The sequence below is a fragment of the Pteronotus mesoamericanus genome, unplaced genomic scaffold (genome assembly GCF_021234165.1).
Source record: "Pteronotus mesoamericanus isolate MK-2021 breed Mesoamerican mustached bat unplaced genomic scaffold, CSHL_Meso_final scaffold_54, whole genome shotgun sequence".
NCBI classification, from domain to species: domain Eukaryota; kingdom Metazoa; phylum Chordata; class Mammalia; order Chiroptera; family Mormoopidae; genus Pteronotus; species Pteronotus mesoamericanus.
This window is the reverse complement of record NW_026555321.1, coordinates 45,954,007-45,974,419: the sequence shown is the minus strand read 5'-3', so window position 1 is coordinate 45,974,419 and position 20,413 is coordinate 45,954,007. Positions and strand designations below refer to the sequence as shown.

The window sequence follows — 20,413 nt, the reverse complement described above, 5'->3', positions numbered from 1 at the left end:
ACAAGGATTCAGTTATGATGCCCCCTCAATACCGTTAAGTATCTCTCAAGTCCATCTATTTCTCCATCTCTTCAAAGACACTACCAGCGCTCAGGCCCTTATCTATTCTCCCTTGGATCACCACAATTGCCTTATTGACTGTGTTTTTGACTCTGATGTCAGTCCCTCACTCCCAGTTCATGTCATGTAATGGCTTCTTTTGTTTCTTTTTTTTTATGAATGCCTTCCTGGGAGTAAATGAGAAATTTTTTCACATTTTTCTTTTTCTTTTTACTCCAATCTCACCTTTCTCCCCTTCTTACCTTCTTTCCTACTTTCCCTCCTCTCCCTCCCCCATCACACACACAAACACCTATTATAACATGTCTGGGGCTTGTTAACTCTCCTGCCTCAAAAGAGAAAGAGAGAAATGACTGCAGCAGGGATAGCTCTATTTTACTTATTTCTGAATACAGCACTTCAGTGCAGCAGGTGTGGATGGGAGGGTGGCAGTGATCCTCACATTCTTGGCCTCGTGTTATCCTCTGACACAAGACATTAATGCATTTGTGGACAGGAGCATGTGGCTGATTGGCCTTGCAGCTCTGAGCAGGTGTTGGCCTTGCATGTGGTTGAGTTGTGCTGGTTCTTTAAATTCTAAAGGTAAAGAACCAGCTTTACCTAATAGGAAGTCCTTGTAACAGAGAGAGGGAGAAAAATCCAAGCATTCCAAATAAAGTCTACATCTCAGTGAGAAATTCTCTTTAGAGCTTGCATTCTAGCTTTTATTGTAACTCTCTTCCTGAAGGAAAATTGCCCCAGAAGAACAGCAGAGTTTCCAACTCAGACATAAAATCTTATAAAATGAACCAAATTATCTATCCCATTAGTGCTATCTTTCTTGCCCATGACATGTATCCAAGTAATGTGCATTTCTTTTCTAAAAGTCCAACAGTGTGTCCTCAGCCTGTGGTCATTGAATTCACTGGTGAAAGAAACCATACTTTTAGATGTCACGCCCTTTTCAGGATGGATATGATACCAAAAAGCCACACATATTACTGGCCTGACCACTTTGAAGTCTACACATTGGGTGATCAGGATGGAATCTAAAGCTTAATTATCTATGTTTGTCTAGAAATAAAGAAATTCATCTCTTCCCCAGTCCTCAAAGAGAAAAATCTATCTAGTACCAATTTTGGAAATTAGTACTTCTCTGTGAAAAGAAATATAAGCTTTCCTGCAATGCATACATTTTTTACCATTTTTCTAATCATCCATTGGGTTCTTGCTTCACTCAGTACCTGGACCTAGCCTGGGTCACTGTCTTTGTGTCAGTAGCATCCATATTCTTTGCAATTATTCAATAGGAAAGAAACTTCTTGGTCACTCCCATCCTTATAAGAGACACCTTCTGGTACTATTGATTATAGCTACATGCTTAGAAAAACAGTAAATAAATCAGAAAAGACCTCACTGGTATATTTTTTGCCATCTCCAGGCCCCTCTTTCAAATTGCCAACCTCAAGAAGCTTCAATGCACATTTGCAAGGTTGTAGAAACTGCTTGTTGTTGCTTCCTATCTTACCCTTTGTGATCCAAACACTTTGATATATTTGTTTTAGCAGCATGTCTGAGCCCCAGGGCACCAGAGCATAATTAGAAAGGGCATGGACTGGAGGGAAAGGAAAAGGAAGGGGTAAGGCTGGGCTTTCCTAATGAAGCAGTGACCATGGTATGTGAGAGTTCTAATTACCATTTATAATTAACCTAGAGATTATAGAAATCCAGATGAGCAAGCAAAGCTGTTTCATTTTGAAACGAAAATGCTTTGGATCTATCTTGAATTTGTGGCTATTAACCACTCAAAAGAGACAAAGTAAAATATTCTATGCTAGGGGTAAATTCAAAGGTATCATTCTAAAATTCATAAGAATAAAGAATTGCTAGGATAAGTCAATTAAAATAAAAGGAAAGAGATTAAAAGAGTGTGTATTGTCTAAATGTTCTATTTAGGGAGCATTGCAAGGTATATTAGTAAGATATTCTGTCCCACTCTGGCCCTTTAAACTGACATGTTTCTGGGCTGGAACAATTTCGTAGCAAGTAGGATTGTTATCATGCTTGTTTAAGGACATTTTCATGGATCCATAATGCAGTCTTCAGGCATACATCCATTTGGAGAGAGAGAATATATCATGTTTACAGTGCCTGCACCGGCATATGTGGACATTTGCATTTGGAGAGAAAGTATATTCCAAATTCAGCTGGAGTTTTACCCCTTGTTGGTAGTGATTGGAGCTTAAAGCCAGCTACATGTAGAGAGGTGGACCAGATATTCTCTCCTCTTTTGTTAAACTCATACATTTTTTAATACCTGGATTCTGCACTTGATGCAATATCAGAACACATCAACCAATGTAAACTTTGAATTAATTTAGTAACCTGACCTTCTTGAAATGATATCTGACCTTGCAAACAAGGGTATTGTGTCCCAGCTTCCAACATAATGTGCAGAGCTGTGCCAGTGGGAAAATTAAATGCTGGGAATCTGTGTTCACCTGGATGTGTAGGGACAGTTTACCAACCCCCAAAAGATAAATTTACTTTCACAAGACACACTGAAGCTTGATTTCTTTCACTACGTTGTTCAAACTTAATTTCAAATATCAAAATAAAATGTTTCACATATAAAAGTCTGGTACCTAATCGCATTGGATTAATCCTACAATAGATATTAATTAATAAGCTCAAGCTCAGAAACATTTGGGGAAAATGAGAACAATTTGCATAACTAGTAACTTAAAGGATGGGCAGCTGGGTTGTGGTAGTTTCCGTCTGACAAAAAAAAAAAGAAAGAAAGAAAAACACAACTCTAGATATATTATTATTTGTGACATGGCTCAAGATGGGAGACTGTGAGGAGAGTGAAGATGACAGAACTGGTGCTAACCACGATGACAAGAACTTGAAGAGCAGCCGACATGACATCTTTCCTATCATGCTGCCGAAAATGTCAACTTTGTGAAGGACAGTGAGAAAATGGTTTGCCGAAAACTTGAAAGGTGGATTCCAGAGATGCCGGCTGTGTCAGAAGCAATATAGTCTCCAGTGGCCAGAGAGACCCACTTCTGGTTGCACTAATGGCCTGCAGGTAGCAGGGAGAGCTCCCTGCCTGCCACTGGGCTCCAAAAATGGCTGCACTTGGCCTGCATATTGGTCTCAACTTTGCAGGATCATGATATACAAGAAGTGAGTTGTTAGTCAGTATGAAGTTAGGTGGAACCAGAGACCATGGACCATATTTCCTTGTCGGGGTGTGTTGTGTGTGTGTGTGTGTGTGTGTGTGTGTGTGTGTGTGTGTGTGTGAACTTAGGTTCAAAGGCACCAATACATCTACTAAAGTGGAAGCTTGGGAAAGGAGAGGAATATGTGTTTGATGAACATACATCAGTTCAACATAACAAAACTAACTCTGGATCATTTAAGCAAAAGGGAGTTTATTGGGATGATGCTAGGACCCTGGGGAATGGGAGGGGGAAACTAGAATCAAGGCAGCTACAGAAAAGTGGGAAGCAGGACCAAAGTACTGGTTCTTCACCTGTACATGTGTGTTAGAATCACCTGGGGAAACCTTAGACATGACAGTATCTAGATCCCACTGCAGACAGACTGAATCAGAGCCTGAGGCTAGGACCTCTCAAAGCTCTCACATGGTTCTAAAAAGTACAGCCAAAGCTTAAGAGCAATTGATCTGTGAGGACCACCTGGTCAGGGCACAGCTGCCAGATGAGCAAATTCCACCTGTTATAGATGAGCAAATTCCACCTGTTATAAGAATATTACATCATTTACTCAGTGTGAAGATTCCAGCAAAGAATGTCCATCTGGCTAAGCTTAGGTCATAGTACTGTGTGCAGTAACCATGAAAGGGAAAAGCTGGCCTGTAGGAAGACCTTCAGTATTAACAGCAGGAAAGTAGGCCCCTTAATGTATCCTTCCCCCAGGGGTACCCACAATGTGGCAAGGTCATGCCTCTAGAGGAAATTCAGGTGCTTTCAGGAAGTGGTAATGGACAGTAAGCTAAAAGACAAGAGGATAGTCAGGACATGAGAAGACTGGGGTATTCAAGCTCCTAAATGTGAGTTCTGAATAAAGATACTTCTGGAATGTACTAGCTAAGAATTTAAAATCCAGCTTCATCTCTCCTCTTCTCCCATTCTTTGTGACCCCAATAATTAAAAGTATTGAGAAAAGAACAAGATGCAGAACCAGTTTTATGACAATTATGGAATCACCCCCAAATGTTTCTAGGAAAACAACAACAATAAAACAATGAAAACATGGCTTCCAAGAGACAGTGGTCCAGTTCTATTTACTTTGCAACCAACACTGCTTGCAATAGCACCTTGGAAAAATGCAAACACCCATTTGGAAGGGATTGCTAGCTTTCCCAGTGGACTGTGTACTTGGGGACCTCTGGCTAAATTCACTCCAATCCAAGGGAAATTGGGAACCTTGAGTCAGAAATACCCTTTTAGCCCCAGAAAGAGCCAGCCACCGAACATTTTCTTAGTCTAAGGCAGAGAGTCTCAAAGTGTGGTTTCCAAATCAGCAGCCTCAGAGACCTTGTTAGAAATGCAAATTCTCAGACCCTGCCTCAAACTTAATGAATCAGAAACTCAGGTGGGGCCTAGTGATCAGGGTCATAGCAAAGCCCCAGGGTCATTCTGGAACACTCAAGTTGGAGAACCACTGCCCTAGGAAAAGGGTTTTATTGCTCCTGTGAGAACAGTGTTCCCCAAAATTTTGAATCACAATTTTTCAATTAGCAGTTCTGTAGAAATATTTCTAAACCTGTGCAATTAACATTGGCAATCTAGGGGTCCACGAAAAACAGGTTGATGTTTGATAGAATTTTCAGAAATGAGTATGTGAAATTAAAAAGGACACTTTTGTTTTTCAACTGGTATGGTTACAACCTGTGATCCTGCATGTCTCTTTCTCACTTTGCAAAATAACATCCCCTGTTGCCAGTACCCTTTCAGAGCAATTCTGGCAATTGCAAACAAATTTGCATTCATTTTCCAAATACTGATTTTTTTTAATCACCTTGGTTCTTAGGATTTGATTTTGGTTTTGGTTTGGTTTGGTTTGGTTTGGTTTGGTAAACTTGTACTATGTGCCTTACACAATTGTAAGTCACATTTATTTTACAATAAAATAATTCATACTAACATAGGCAATTAAGAAGCAAATTTTTTAAAAAAGATGACAATAATACATTTTAGTTGTTTACTTTTTTTGAATAGTGAGGTTAACAGTGTTCAAAAAGGAGAGGTCATCAGGGAAGTGGTGGATGCTACCTGATACCTTTAATAATTGCAAATGTGAGTCATCAGGACAAAAAGGAAAACACATAATCACAGTTACATTTGTAATAATATCCTTTGCAGTGAGAATTAACTGAGAAGACCAGGCACACACTAAATGTTTAGTTTTTATTGTCTCAAACACAAATCTAAAATTTCCCTTTTAATTGCCTAATTGTCTTAGAAGACTTATTAGTTAAGGAATGAGTAATTTTCTTCAGAGAGGTCTATTTCCTGATAATGACAGCAGACATCTCGGGGCTGCCCGTGTTAAATAATGTGCCTAAACCCCTCTGTGACTTGTAGATTATATTTAATAGCATTTTTCTCTGGGTTAATTCCCTACTAAGAAATAAAATGCTTAAAATGGCCCCTTTTTTTCAAGTGTGTGCATGCACATGCCAATTGTACAAACGTGTATTAGTAAGCTGAATTTTGTGTAAACAAATTCCAATAGCTACCGCTAAAGGAAGTTGTAGATTATAAAAGAAACATGAAACTTTACCACAGAAAATGTCACATATTTTGTGGGCACACACAATGAATTCCTTCTGAGATTTAACTGCAGATTTATGGACATTTCATGTCAAAAAATTTTAATAAACTTTGTTAACATTTGAGATTTCTCCAAAAAATTTGAAAATAAGAACACATTCATAGACTCCAACAGCAGCCTACCTGATATTTACCATTTTGCTTTTTTCTTCAAGTTCAGGGGAATATTGAAACAATGGGCCATAGCAGTATTTTACCATTTAGTGGCAGTGGTAAATTTTACCATTTATAAAGTGAGGGAGAGAAGTTTTTTTCATTTTTTTCAAGTGGGTCGATTTTAGTATTTTGAAAGAAGGAAAGTTGACCAATTAACCCCTAACAGGAGGTACATTACTATCATTTGCCAAGCCTTTTGTGTAGTCAGACTGGTCTAGTATACAGAATTTTCCCAACTTATGCTGGATCCTTGAGAAGGCCTATAAATAAGACCATTTGTTTGGTCTCAAGATGACTTGCATTTGCAAACTGAAGAATGTTCCAATCGAAGTTTTATGGTGACGCACCAGTCTGCAAACTGGCTCAGTTAGTAGTCAAAACAAGTCACTATGGATCTGTGAAGCTGAAGTCTTAATGGGTCAGATTATCCTCCACCTAATTTGGCACAGATAAATTTGGGCTATAAATATGCAACCTCCCTCTGTATTTTCAACTTGAATTGTCCAAACCAAATAGGGAAAAATCTGCATGGACCTAATGGCGATTTAGAAACATGGGAATACTGATTAAACTAAAATTCACTTATTTATGCTAGGGTCCTATGTATTAAAATGAACAATATTTTGCTAAAATAAAAACATCATACATTGTTTCTTCTTTTTTTTTAGCTTTAATGGAAGTATTGTCAAACAACATACATAAATTTAAGGTATACAATGTGATGATTTGGTACACATACATATTGTGAAATGATTATCACAGTAGGGTTAGTTAACACCTACATCCCCTTTCATAATTACCATTTTTTGTATATGTGGTAAGAACATTTAGTATCTACTCTCTTAACAAATTTGAAGTATATAATACAGTATTATTCACTAGAGTCATCATGCTATACTTCAGCTCCCTAGCAATTGATCATCTTTAGCTGGAAGTTTGTACCCTTTGTTTAATACCTCCTCATTTCCCCCACCCATCAGGCCCTGGCAACTCCCATTCTATCCCCTATTTCTTTAGAGTTAGACTTTTTCAGATTCCACATACAATCTTTAACTTTTTCTGTCATTGAGTGACATTTCACTTAGCATAATGCCCTCAAGGTCCATTTACACTGTTGTAACAGGCAGGATTTCCTTCTTTTTATGGCAGAATATTTCATCTTGTATATATCTTACATTTCCTTTTTTCTCTGTTTATACATATAACTTATATTTTCCTTTGTTTATGTATTATGTATATAATGTCATTTGTTTTATATGATATATATGAAATTATATATTAAGTATATATAATTATAATTTATATAAAAATTATACACAAATTAAATATATAATTTCATGTAACTTGTTTCATTTGTTTATATATAAACAGATTTTCCTTTGTTCATGTATTATATATAATGTCATTTTTTTATGTGATATATATCACATTTTGCATATCACATACATATCATATATATGATATCAAAAAATATGATATATATGGCATTTCCTTTATCCTTTTATCTGTTAGTGGACACTTAGGTTTTTTCCATGTCTTAGCTATTGTAATGCTATGGTAAGCATGGGGGTGCAGCTATATTTTCAAGATAGTGATTTCCTTTCCTTCAGAAATATACACAAAAGTGGAATTGCCGGATCATATGGTAGTTTTATATTTTAATCTTTTGAGGATTCTCCACATTGTTTTCCACAGTGGCTGCACCAAATGGCATTCCCATCAACAGTGCACAAGAATTCCCTTTCCTTCATAGTCTCACCAACACTTGTTATCGCTTGACTTTTTTATAGTAGCCATTCTAACAGGTGCGAGAACATATCTCATTGTGGTTTTGATTTGCATTTCCCTGATGATTAATGATGTTGTGCAACTTTTCATGAGTTTGTTGGTCATTTGTATGCCTTCTCTAAAAAAATGTCTATTCAAGTTCTCTGCCCAATTTTTAATCAAACTGTTTGGGGTTTTTTGCTATTGAGTTTTATGGGTTCTTTCTATATTTTGGATATTAACCCCTTATCAGATAGATGGTTTACGAATATTTTTCCATTTCATAGGTTGCCTTTCATCTCACTGTACACAAATTTTTTCATTTGATATAATTTCACTTGTCTAATTTTGCTTTTGTTGCTTGTGCTTTTGGTGTAATACCCAAAACAAATTATATTGCCAAGACCAATGTCAAGGGGCTTTTATCCTATGTTTTCTTCTACAATTTTTACAGTTTCGTGCCTTATATCAAAGTCTTTAACCCATTTTAAGTTCAGTTTTCTGATTGGTGTATGATTGGAGTCCAATTTCATTCTTTTGCACATGAATATTCAATTTTCCCAACACCATTCTCTGTAGGGACTGTCCTTTACTCATTGAGTATTCTTGGCTGCTTTGTCAAATATTAGTTCACCATATATGTGAAGGTTTATTTCTGGGTTCTCAGTTCTGTTCCATTGGTCTACATGTCTGTTTTTTATGCCAGTGCTGTACTGTTTTGATTATTATACCTTTGCAATGAAGTTTGAAATCAGGAATTGGGTTGCCTCAAACTCTGTTCTTTCTCAGGATTGCTTTGACTATTTAGGTCTTTTGCGGTTCCATGAAAATTTTAGGATCATTTTTCTTTTTATTTCTGTAAAAAAAAATGCAATTGGAATTTTGATAGGGATTACATTGCATCTCTAGATGTCTTTGGAGAGTAAGGACATTTTAACATTATTAATTCTTCCAAACCATGAACATGAGATATCTTTTCATTTGTGTAAGTGTCTTTTCTAATGTCTTTTATCAATGTCTTGTAATTTTTACAATGTCTTATAATTTGTTTTTCAGGTAATACAGGAGTACTCAAATTAATTTGAATATTTATAATTATAAGCTAAAAATTTAGTCACTTAAGGACATTTAACACTGGGAAAGACAGACATTTATAAAGTCTCTGGTTTTCAAAGGCATTTGTATGCATAACTCAGAGGTTCCAAACCTAATTGCCTATAAGAGACAGATAACGCAAATTAGAGGTGTGGACTGGATGAGTGCCTACCCCAGCTAAGGAAGAAACTGTTAGTTGCGCTCACCAATAAATGTCAGTTGTTCCAAATTTTCAAGAGAATTGTATTATAAAACTTTCCTAATTTTAAAAATGTTGGCAAGTAATTCAAAATTTCAAGAAACTGTGAGGCAAACAGACCTAAAAGCTGAACCTCCAAGCCACAAGTTTTTACATTTTATCATTTCACAATACATGAACGACAGTTTCGCAAATGTCTCCAAATGATAACCCCAAAATACCTTATACCCCTTAGCGGCCAGCTCTGAAAGGCAGAACTTCTCCTAAGGTCGCATCTATCATTGCCAGTGTTCTGAAATGGACAGTTTCCTCCTGCTAGAGATTTGATTTGATGGTGTCAGCATATAAGGTTCCCATCACACCATGACATGTCTTCCTTCAGGCCTGATGGAATTGGAACTGTAACTGTAGAAGAAAAGGAACGTTTTGAAGAAATCAAAGAGAGACTCCGAGTTCTGTTGGAAAATCAGATTACACATTTTAGGTAAGGATCTGGGGTTGAAGGTCTTATTAAGAGGGTGACACTGGGAAGAGCTTAATTTTCTGAAACTGTAAGTCAGTCAGATACACACTGGTTATTTAGAAATAATTGAATGGAAAAGGCTGGATTTCACAATAGCTCAGAGACTTTGAAACCTTAAGTTTATTTTATTTCCCAAAGAAACAACGCCTTCTTTGTGCAGGTTGACTTTGGTCATCAATTTATTTATTTTTTTTCATCTATTAAAAAGTTGAATTTGGAGCTTCTTCAAGGCTCCTAAATGAAACAATGAAAAATCCTGTGAATAACATCATATGAACAGGAAAGAAAGGCAGTGGTACCCACTGGAGAATCTCCACCTTCTCCTGAGAACAGGATGAGCTGGCTGCTCAGAGAAAGAAACTTGGATGAACCTTGGCAGGTTGATTCCTCCACACACTCAAAACAGCAAGGAGGTTTGACCCTTGAGCCTTGTACCATATAATCCACTTTTCCTTGGAACAAATGAGACATTTCTAAAGCTGGATTTGTGGTTCTGGACCAGAAGCATGAAATAGTAATTCAAAAATAATTAGGACTTATAGTGGCATAATAAATCCTTTATATCAAACACTTCAAAATACAGGGGCTGGATAAACATCTCATTTTTTATTCCCAGAACAATTTTGTAAGATAGCTATTCTAATCCCCAGTTAAACAACAAATAAACTGAGGCTGAGAGAGGTTCTGGAATTTGCCCCAGGTCAGTCTGAGTTTAAGTAGCCCATGCTGGTCCATTTGTACCATGAACAGTGTCCCAAAAGGCTGGTGACAGCCTGAAATAGTCCATGGAACTCAGTTCTATCTGTGCCATGCAAATCCTCCTATATAAATCTATATTGATTATACACTATATGCAAGATACATTGCCAATAATGAACAATCTAATAACAACTAAAAACCACAGTCGAGGAAGGACAATTTGCAGAATCATGAATTTGCTCAAAATACCCTTCTTTATTTCCCATATTAATCCTTTAGGGACTTAAGTAAGTGTGTTTGAAATTTACCCTCTTTCAACTAATACTTTTAATTCTGATCTCTGTAATAATATTTATGGTCTCCTTTGAGCTAACAAATGGTTCTTCTTCACAATAGAAATCTAAACAGAATCTTATCATCACCCTAAATATTCTTTTCTGTTGCAGACGTTTGAAGTCTCTCTTTAGTCATTATTCACACATACACATATATACATTATATACACACATATATGGTGTGAATTCAGATTAACATAACACAATGTGACAAAATAAAGATTTGCTGTTCCTTAGAGAGAATTTCTACAAATTTCAGTATATTTCATGCTAAAATGTCATAAATTATGATTTAAAAAACCTGAAGAATTTTCTCCTTTTTAGGTATTGCTTTCCATTCGGCCGACCTGAAGGTGCTTTGAAAGCTACTCTTTCACTCCTGGAAAGGGTAAGAATAAAAGTAAAAGACAGATTACAGATATACAAAGACATGAACATAATTGTAATGAAAGATTGTGGTTAAATAACCTAGTTTATAATTGGGGGGGGAGGGTGTTTACCATTCATCAAATATCAGAATAAGTGTGAGAAAACTGCCCAAAATTCTAGGTGTCCTATCTCCAGACTCCCCAATAGTTGAATATATTGAAGACATGCTCCTTGCTCTTCCCTGATTCCCAGACAGGCTTGCCATCATAACTGTGCTTTGCAATTCTGTGTTTTCTCTACTGATGCATCTCGATCAATACTAAATCACAAGGAAGCATTCACAACTAATTTCAGCCTTGAACTCTTTAAGATGTATAAATGAGTAACACATTTAGTCAAACCATCTTAATAACATTTTTTCCACCTTAAGGTTTTGATGAAAGATATTGTTACCCCCGTGCCGCAAGAGGAGGTAAAAACAGTCATCCGTAAATGTCTAGAGCAGGCTGCTTTAGTCAACTACTCTCGACTATCAGAGTATGCCAAAATTGAAGGTAAGGCTCCCTTCTGCCCCCAGTTTTTAATTTAAAATTTTATATGCCTCCCTGGGAAGTCTCTCTCTTTTCTGATGGGCACCAGGAAACATCTGAGTATGTTAAACTGAAACTTGAAAGCACTCAAAATGTGAAAATGTGAAATCTTCCTTGGATGTAGCCAAATAAATGAATTAAAGAGTAGGGACTCAGGAATCAGTCTTTGTAAGAGAACAATATTGAACATAGGATGTTATCAGATAACTAAGATCCTTCTGAAAGTCTGTTTTGGCCCTAAGTTTGCTCTGTGGCTAATGTCTGCCTATAAAAGAGTTCTGTAGGATTTCTACCTTCTTTAAATAGAGGAAAACAAAGCAGTTTGTTGTCAGCTGTTGATAGCATTGTAAGTAAAAGAATTGAATAAAGCAACATCAAGATTTTGCTTAACTTTTTCTTGACCCTTGAACTTTCAAAGGGTTGTCTTTGGTAGCATTTCAAACTTGATGGCAAGTTAATGTCCAGCCCTCTCTGAAGGCTCCTTATTTGCTTTCGATCTCATTCATTATTGTAACATTAAGCTTAGGATGGTCATTATCACTGCCCTCCAAGTTTTAAGGAAGCAGTCACTAATGACCAAGTAGTCACCCAGAAGTTGTTTTGAGTAAACTCTACTTGAAAAGATATGGTTCTTTGGGACCTATTCACCTGCAAAGGTATTAATCACTTTTCATTGTTACCCTGTTGGCTGCTATAGGGTGATTTGAAAACCACACCCAACTTGACCAGTGGTGTAAGTGTATAAATGTGGAAGTTCTGTGTGCAAAACTCAATGTGTCCGCATTCTGGAATCTGATGTTCTCTCACACATGTGAAGCACCAACAAATGCCCATTGTCTGCCTTCAGGACATGACTGGGGAGGGGGGCAGAAGGGGAAGACCTAACCAACCAAAACTCATCACTTACCCTGCCAAAGTCCTTATTTTCCTAGAGAATTAGGTTAAGATCATGTCAAATTCACAGTGTTCTCTATATTACATGTCTCCCTCTCTTAATTTTGTCTGTCTGACAATGCAAATTGTGTACCAGTGGTAATGAATTCATTGTTATGCATCCAGGGAGAAACACTTAAGAATTGGGCACTAAAAGGATGTTTATCAACTCTTGACTTGGTAATGATGACAAAAATAGAGGAACAAGAAGATCATTAAAAGGGCTATATTAGCAAATAATTGTTCCAGCATTTACCTTCCCAGGACATAATGATTGGTTGTATTTGGTAATGTCAACCAGGAACCCAGTAATTCTAGGCAAGGCCAGAGATGGGATGGAATGAAGAATCGTTCGGTTGCCATGGCAGCTGCCTCAGAGGTCTTGGTCTAGCTATTACTAGTCTTTTGTTAAGATCTGCTCTCTTCTTTCAGATAAGTATATCCAAAAACAAACTTTAAGATCTGTAAGTAAAAATGCATTCATTTCCAAAGTAGATCAGCTGGTCTGTAATTTCCTTTTGTGCCTCAATTCTTCTTGGTTGTGTTAATTATCTTTTGCACTGTGACTTTTAGGTCTGGGGATTCTTTGAAGAAACCAATCTTTTTTCCAACTCTCTTTTCAGAGAAGTACCTCATTCCACACTACCTGCTCTCTTTGCTTCTCTCCTTCCTTGTTCGTGATTGGCTCAGCCACTTTTTGACATCACCTCTGTAAAAGTGGCTGTGACACCAATTTCAAAGCATGCTGGGATTGTTAATTCAGACAACCCAACATCCTCTGGCTGCATGTATCAGGTTTTCTTTCATGAACATAGTCCACTGTAGGCTGAGACATTGCAGCTGTAACAATATGACTACCAGACAACTTTCTTTTACAAGGTTCTGATCCTACAGTCAGAAAAGAAACCTTTCATTTTTACATTTGAGCCCCTCTATGAGCATTAACATCTTAGTTCCCAGAGAATTTTGGAAAGAACTTGTAGTAATATTGCTGGAGACTATGTTTATGAAGAAATACCTCAAGAGCCTTAGATACTAAAGTCTGAAATCCTTAGTATCTTGGAGCCTTAAACCAATGAAATCCTGTTTCCCTTTACTCATGATGTTTTTGGTCATTGTATTCCTGCAAACAATTCTAAAGAGACGTGTGAAGTCATGGTCACAATCTCTCTCGTGACTCACGGCATGCTGAATGGTTAATCCAGTAGATCTCCAATTTTGAAACTCCTTTTTCTTTTATCCTGTGTTTATCCCAAAATACTCTGTGGCTATTTTCCCTTGAGCTAATGTAACGTTTTCCTCTAACCTATGACCTTTAACCTCTTTACCTCTGACCTAAGCCTCTTGCATGCCCAAATCCTCTTTTATAGGGAAAAAGAGAGAAATGTATGAGCATCCTGTCTTCTGCTTGGCCTCCCAAGTGATGGATTTAACCATTCGTGAGTACCTACCACCTCCTCACCATGCTGTCTTCACTCTTTCTGTTTTCATTATTTCAAGAAAATCCTGATCCAAACCAACTCACTCTCCTTGCTTCAAGTTGTTTAGCATTGGCTTGTCTGTTGATCCTGTCTGTGAAACCCAGTGTGAGAAGTCCAGTCACTTTTTATCAGCTTAAAACAGATTAGACAATTAAGCCATTTGTTTGTGATAAACTCAGATTTGTCTGTAAGTTTTTGAGTTATTCTCTGTCTGTGACCTGAATGCATTTTTACTTTGCTTGTGTGTAACCCCAATTTGTAAAGTGCTTGTCACTGGTACACAATCAAAAGGTAGCATTTAGGCTGGGAGCAATGTGTTAGGTGTCAGATAAAAGACAGTTGGGGCAAAATCATGCCTTCTTTTCCATGTTTAACATGTCAAACTATTGTGGGTATAAGATCATATGAGGTGGTCCATTCTTTGTAAAAATTAGATCTTATGTGCCTCCTGTCTGTTCTCTCTCAAGCTGGGAAGCTTTTCCTTGTTCTCTCTGGAGATTTTGACTTGTGCTTGTCCACTAAGCTTTGGCTAGAACATATGACTTAACTGTCATTTGGAGAGTTCATGTATGTTTCATAGCTTGACTTCACATTAAACTTAATTTTACTAATTTTCTATTTGTGCAGCATTTTCCACCTCTGTGAAGGAGCCTTTTTTTGCTGGCCCCCACACTTCGGGGCAGTGGGAGCCCAAGGGCAAACTTTTCTTCAAATATCATGTATCACACATAAGTGGGGGGCATTTTGGTCCACTTGCTCATTAATCCTGCATATGTGTTCTTGTTTCTCTTTCTCTTCTCTCCTTGTTGTGCTCTCTCTTTCAAATAGAGAATCAAAAGGATGCAGGTGAACCAATTGTATATGCATTATAAACTATCAGGATTGTTGAGTTATATTTAGTTTTTGTTTTTGTTTTTGTTTTTTAATAGCTCCTTAACGTATGTACTCCAAAAGACTGGTGTGGAGGTGCAATAATACTTAAGGAGTTAATTTGTGCTGTCTAAATATCCCTCATGCCCGTTAGATGTTGACCTTTATAGAGTAGAATTTCTGTAAAGGCATAAGCTTTGGAGGAACAGAATTCTGGTTTGCTATGGAACTTCATTTCATCCTTGGCTTCAGGATTCCTGTGATTTGGCCTTATGCGCTTTTAAAAAAGTTACTGAACCAAACTAATCTTCCTTTTTGTTTTTCATTTCTTTTTTCTGTTTTCTACCCTGCTAAGAAGTTTGTGTTCTTTGATGAATGTTTATCAGCCAAAACAGAGAGAAGTTGTGTTTGTGTTGTTCCTGTGTGTACCGTGTGATGAATCAGGTTGGCTGCACAGAGGCCCTTGCTTGAAGCTTCGTGAGATGAAAGCTCTTAGAAAGTCCTCTGCCTTTGTGCATTTTCTTCTTGTTTAGTCCACAAACTTCTGAGCATATTGTGAGGAATGCTCTAATAAATGAAAGTACAGTATTAACTATTATTTTTAAGGTCTAAAGGATTAGCAAAATATAATTACGATTTAACTGAAGTTAAACATATTTCATTTAATCAAAGTTAAACATATTTCAGATCAATTTAGAAAACTTTTTGACTACATGCAAGCAGCAGGCTAGCAATAAGTATTTGGAGATTCACAAACCTATGTTCAAGAAACACAAGCCTTTCCCTCCCTGGAAAGGAAGGTATTCACTCATGTATTCACTCATTCATTCATTCACTCATTCGACAAGTGTTTAGTGGGAGCCTACCATGTACCAGGAACAGTGGTGAAAGCCAGGGACTATGTAAACAACAGGGAAACAGCTGTTAATCTTAAGAAGCATCTATGTGCAAATGGGTGCGGTGTCAATTTACAAATTAAGTGTGCGGCACCAATTGGTAGAATTAAGCATAAGAAGACATTGTCAGAAAGCCTTGGAAATCTTCACAAGGGTGGAAAGGTTGAACCGCATCCTGAAAGATGAATTAGAATCAGTGAAAGGGAGCTGGGATTGGAAAGTGGAGAGTCATCCTAGGTAGAGAGAGTAATACATGCAAATACACAAAACTATATAGCTAATAAAAATAGCTAATGCTTATTCAGTATGTATTAGGTACCAGGTATGACTGTTAAGTGCTTTATATGTATTGATTCATTTAATCCTGAAAATTCCTTATGGGGTGGATACTGCTCTTATTCCCATTTTGAGGAAGAGCAAACTGAGTTACAGAGAGGTTAATTAACACACTCCCAGAAGAAAAAGGCTAAAGCCAGAATCTGAGCCCAGGCAGAGGGGGCTCTCTTAATTATTGTGAAATTCATGTCGCCGCAAACAGAGTGAAATGAGGGCAGTAATGGGTGCTGATGATGAGAATGTACGCAGGAGGCAAGATCTCAAAACCCTTAACATGCCTTAGTAATGCAGAGTTCAGGCTGTATCTCATGGTCCAAAGTTTCTTAACCTGGAATCTGTGCCAGCTTCTGCAGGCATTTGGACTTTTCAAAGGAAAAACTCCACAAGTCTCACTTCCAACGGTGATAGAAAGCCATTAAAGGCCCTTTAAGCAAGAGGATGGCTGGGTGACTCGCACTCCAGGAAAATCATACTGGCATTGATGGAGAGAAAGGACTAAGCAGGAGGAATAGAATAAAACTGGACCTAAAAGTTAAGGTCAAAGCAGAGATAGGTTTGAAGCCTGATGTCTGAGGCTTCTTCTAAGCAAAACAAATCTCAGTCACAATCATAATCATAATTACTCCTTTCCCAACCTTTTCATCTTTTATCTTGCCCTCCCTCTCCATTTTCAATTTCCTAAGAGGTAACTAAGCTCAAATACATGGGTGGGGATTCAAAACCTACTGTATGGAGGTGGAAGGGCACAGCTGGAGTTCCATGTGCAAATTGAGGTAGAATGTGGACAGCTATGGAGTGCTCTGCTCAGGCTGTGCTTGGAGAGGCTACGGGACTCTGCAGATGGCATTTTGGTGGACTTATGCTTTCTGTCTGGTGTTATTATTAGAAATTAAATGTTTGGTTTAATTACAGTATCTCAAAAAAAGTAAAATATTGCTATTCTATAAAATAAAGTGACTCTTGCACATAAATTTATTATTTTAAAAACATTTCCATTTAAACCATCACATGTTGTGACCCACCAAGCTTTGAGAAGACATTACTATTGCTGTTTTGCCTCAATTCTTGATTAAACACTTGTATAACTTTCTGAGCATCATAAAAATTTGGCTGGAACTTGAAATAAAGCAATTTTTCTTCAAATACACCAAAGATTTGCAAGATAGATAGATAGATAGATAGATAGATAGATAGATAGATAGATAGATAGATAGATAGATAGATAAAAGAGAGAACCAGCCAACCTACCTATGGGTCAAAGCACTGTGCTAAGGACTTTATATGGAGGATCTAATTCAATCATCACTCTTACAGATGAGGGAGCTGAGATTTGAGGAAGATAAGTGAATTTCTCAAGCAGGATTTGAACAGATCTTTCTAAATTCAAGCACCATGCTTTTTTTTTCTTTCTTTCCCCCATGTAGCCTTTCCAGCTGATGTGGTGGACACTTGGATAATATCCATTCATTGAATGGGTTAATTAAAAAACACCCACAACTTTTGATCAGGAAGACTACCAAAAAACAGAGCAGTCCTTTCTAAGACCAGATCATTGCCAAAATCTTTCCATTGTGAAGTCTTCCCGAGGGCAGCTGAAACTCCCTGAGATTACCCAAGAACTGAAGATTTTTTTTCTCCCCAGTTGACAGAAACCATCTAAACTAGGATAAACCCATCCAAAGGACTTCCAAGCCGATTCTGTAGTGCTACAAAAAAAAGTTTTGGTATCTTTCCCTTTCTCCAGTCAAACTTCCTACAGGTCCAGAGCCAGTTGAAGGAGAAGAAGAAACAGCTAAGCTTGCAATACTTGAATACACAATGCAGTGCTACCCACCCAGAGGAGAGTGAGGGCAAATCCCAGCTCACCAAGCTCCAGCCCCTCTAAAATGAGCTCCATTTCATTCTTTAAGTCTTACACAAGCGACAAAGTGTTTCTCTTTCCTTCCTTCTTGTTTCCAAGCCCAGATTATTTTGTAGAATAGTACCTCATTTGTATGTTATAAATAAAGTGAAGAGAGCAAGGAGAAACATCTTTCCAACACCGTCACCAAGGAGGATCTTGGAGGAAAAGAGGATGTGTTAAAAATATGCCATAAACCAGTAAACATGAAATCAATGTCTCTTCTACCAGAAAAAAAGAGATGCTGCTGCTGATGATGATGATGACAACAATACTTTATTGAGAATTGAGTATGTATTTAATAGTTATATGCATATCTCATTTAATTCACACCACAACTCTATAAATAGTATTTTATTACCATTTTTCATTGAATCTAATAGGCCAACAAAAATTATAAGATGTACCATTAATTTATGTACTCCTATGAACAAAAAAATGCTGTCAACTAAATTATTAGATGCCACCAAACATAAATGCATCCAATTTCAAAAATCTTGAAATGTAAAATACAATTTAATAAGAAATTAAATTTCTTATAATATTTATAATTTCTTATATTATAAGAAATTATAATTTCTTATAATATTATTTCTGAATGAAATAAGAAATCATTCTTCATGTATAGAAATACAATATGCTAGAAATGAGACACATTATTTGCCTGAGATTGAATAGCTTGATAGTTGCAGAGACAGAATTTGAACAGAAGACTAATTTCTAAGCCCACATGTTGAACTTTTAAATTATGAAATACTTGTAATTGTTAATGATAAAATTGTAAGACCAAAAAGGAGTTCCTCAATCACCTAATCTAAACTTTCACTTAATGGATAAGAAAACAGAAACTTAGACATTTCTAAGTAAGATGGGCAGTTACTCACCCTAGTTTGGGGTCCTGCACACTATTTAGGAGCCTTCATACCCCATCGAGGCTACCTTACCTTTCAGCCCAGAAATAATGGCCTAACCCAGCTCATTAACTAACCTAAGCTTCAGTATGACAGTTGATGATCCCCCGTGTCCACATATGAGAGTCCTATATATGCAGCTCCAAGAAAACACTACCTCAGAACCAGCCTAAGCACTCAGGATTTGTTACACCATAAATTTAAATCACTAGCCTGGCTCCAATGAGTTTTTTAACCTCTTTATGCCTCACTTTTATTTTCCTCCCCCAAGGGGTTGTTGTAAAGATTAAAACACATATTCCAAATAAAGCTCTTAGCACAGTACCTGCCACATAGCACTTATATATATTATCTGTTATTTATTTTTTTTATTATTTAAAAGAAAATTTCCAAATCTAACTGTGTAGTATAGACATATTATTTGATTTCAAAAATAAAATATAAAATAATACATCTCAAACTTCAATGTTCATACATTCTGACTATGATAAAGAAAAATGCAAGGTGCTGCAGGGGTCTTCTCCTAGGCCAGGGTCTTTCATGCATTGCAAGGAGGATGCCTTTGTGGAGATCAAGGGCTGATTCCCCAAGAAGAACTGTCTAGGATGTCCCCTGGCTTTGTTGAAGTATTTGCCTCTATTCGTCATCCTTCCACATACCCCATGATCCTGACCCAGAGAGCTTGTGGCCATATAGATGAAAGCTTATTATATTTGGGGACTGGATAAATATTTAATAATAGTATTAAATCAGTATTCTTGCTGAAGTAAGTGACAAAAACTCTTATAGCTTAAGGAAGAAAAGGAAATTTTTGGCCATCATAGCTGGGAAATGCTGAAGAACTGGCCTTGAGGATAAAGAATTTTAGCATGTTTTGATCTCTCAACCTGCTGACAGGGTTCTTTAGTGTGACTGGGGGTCGTGATAGGGAGATTGCTGACAACATGGTCACAGATAACACTGGCTTTTAATCCTATAAGAAAACTAGCTTTCTCTCCAAGCAACTGTATAAAATTCCAGAGAATGATCTCATTGACATGCTTTGGTCCCATGTTAACCTCTAAGCCAATCAAATTCCCATTATGTGTGGGCGCTATGATTGACCTGGCTTGGCTCCCCCTGTAGGGCTTGACATTCCAGGCAGAACCACATGGAGTAGGGGAAAGACACTACATATACAAGAATAACAGGTATCCACTACTGTGTCTATCCAGTAGTACAATTAAGTTCACTTTTCTTAAGTGCAATAGTTCATTCTTAAGGACAAAGATATCAATTTATAGAATAAAATTATCGTAACATTATTTCTTCCTTGTAGATAAAACTTAATTTAAATAAAAAGTATTTTAATGATATTAAATCACTTTAAATTGCATTAAGACACCTGAAATTATTCTCTGGTTTAGAAGTTGAGGTTATGTTTACTATTCAGCAATTCAGCTTGGTA

The 20,413-nt window shown here is 37.0% G+C and overlaps 1 protein-coding gene across 4 annotated transcripts in view; it reads left to right on the top strand.

Annotated features, from left to right (window-relative positions):
* Window positions 1–20,413, top strand: part of CADPS (calcium dependent secretion activator) — a 460,054-nt gene that overhangs the window by 334,622 nt on the left and 105,019 nt on the right. For all 4 annotated transcript variants that reach the window (XM_054595668.1, XM_054595667.1, XM_054595666.1 and 1 more), the window contains exons 14-17: window positions 9,506–9,607; window positions 11,005–11,068; window positions 11,480–11,603; window positions 14,882–14,899. In XM_054595668.1, coding sequence (XP_054451643.1) covers window positions 9,506–9,607; window positions 11,005–11,068; window positions 11,480–11,603; window positions 14,882–14,899 — 308 coding nt within the window. The remainder of the gene's footprint in view (window positions 1–9,505; window positions 9,608–11,004; window positions 11,069–11,479; window positions 11,604–14,881; window positions 14,900–20,413) is intronic.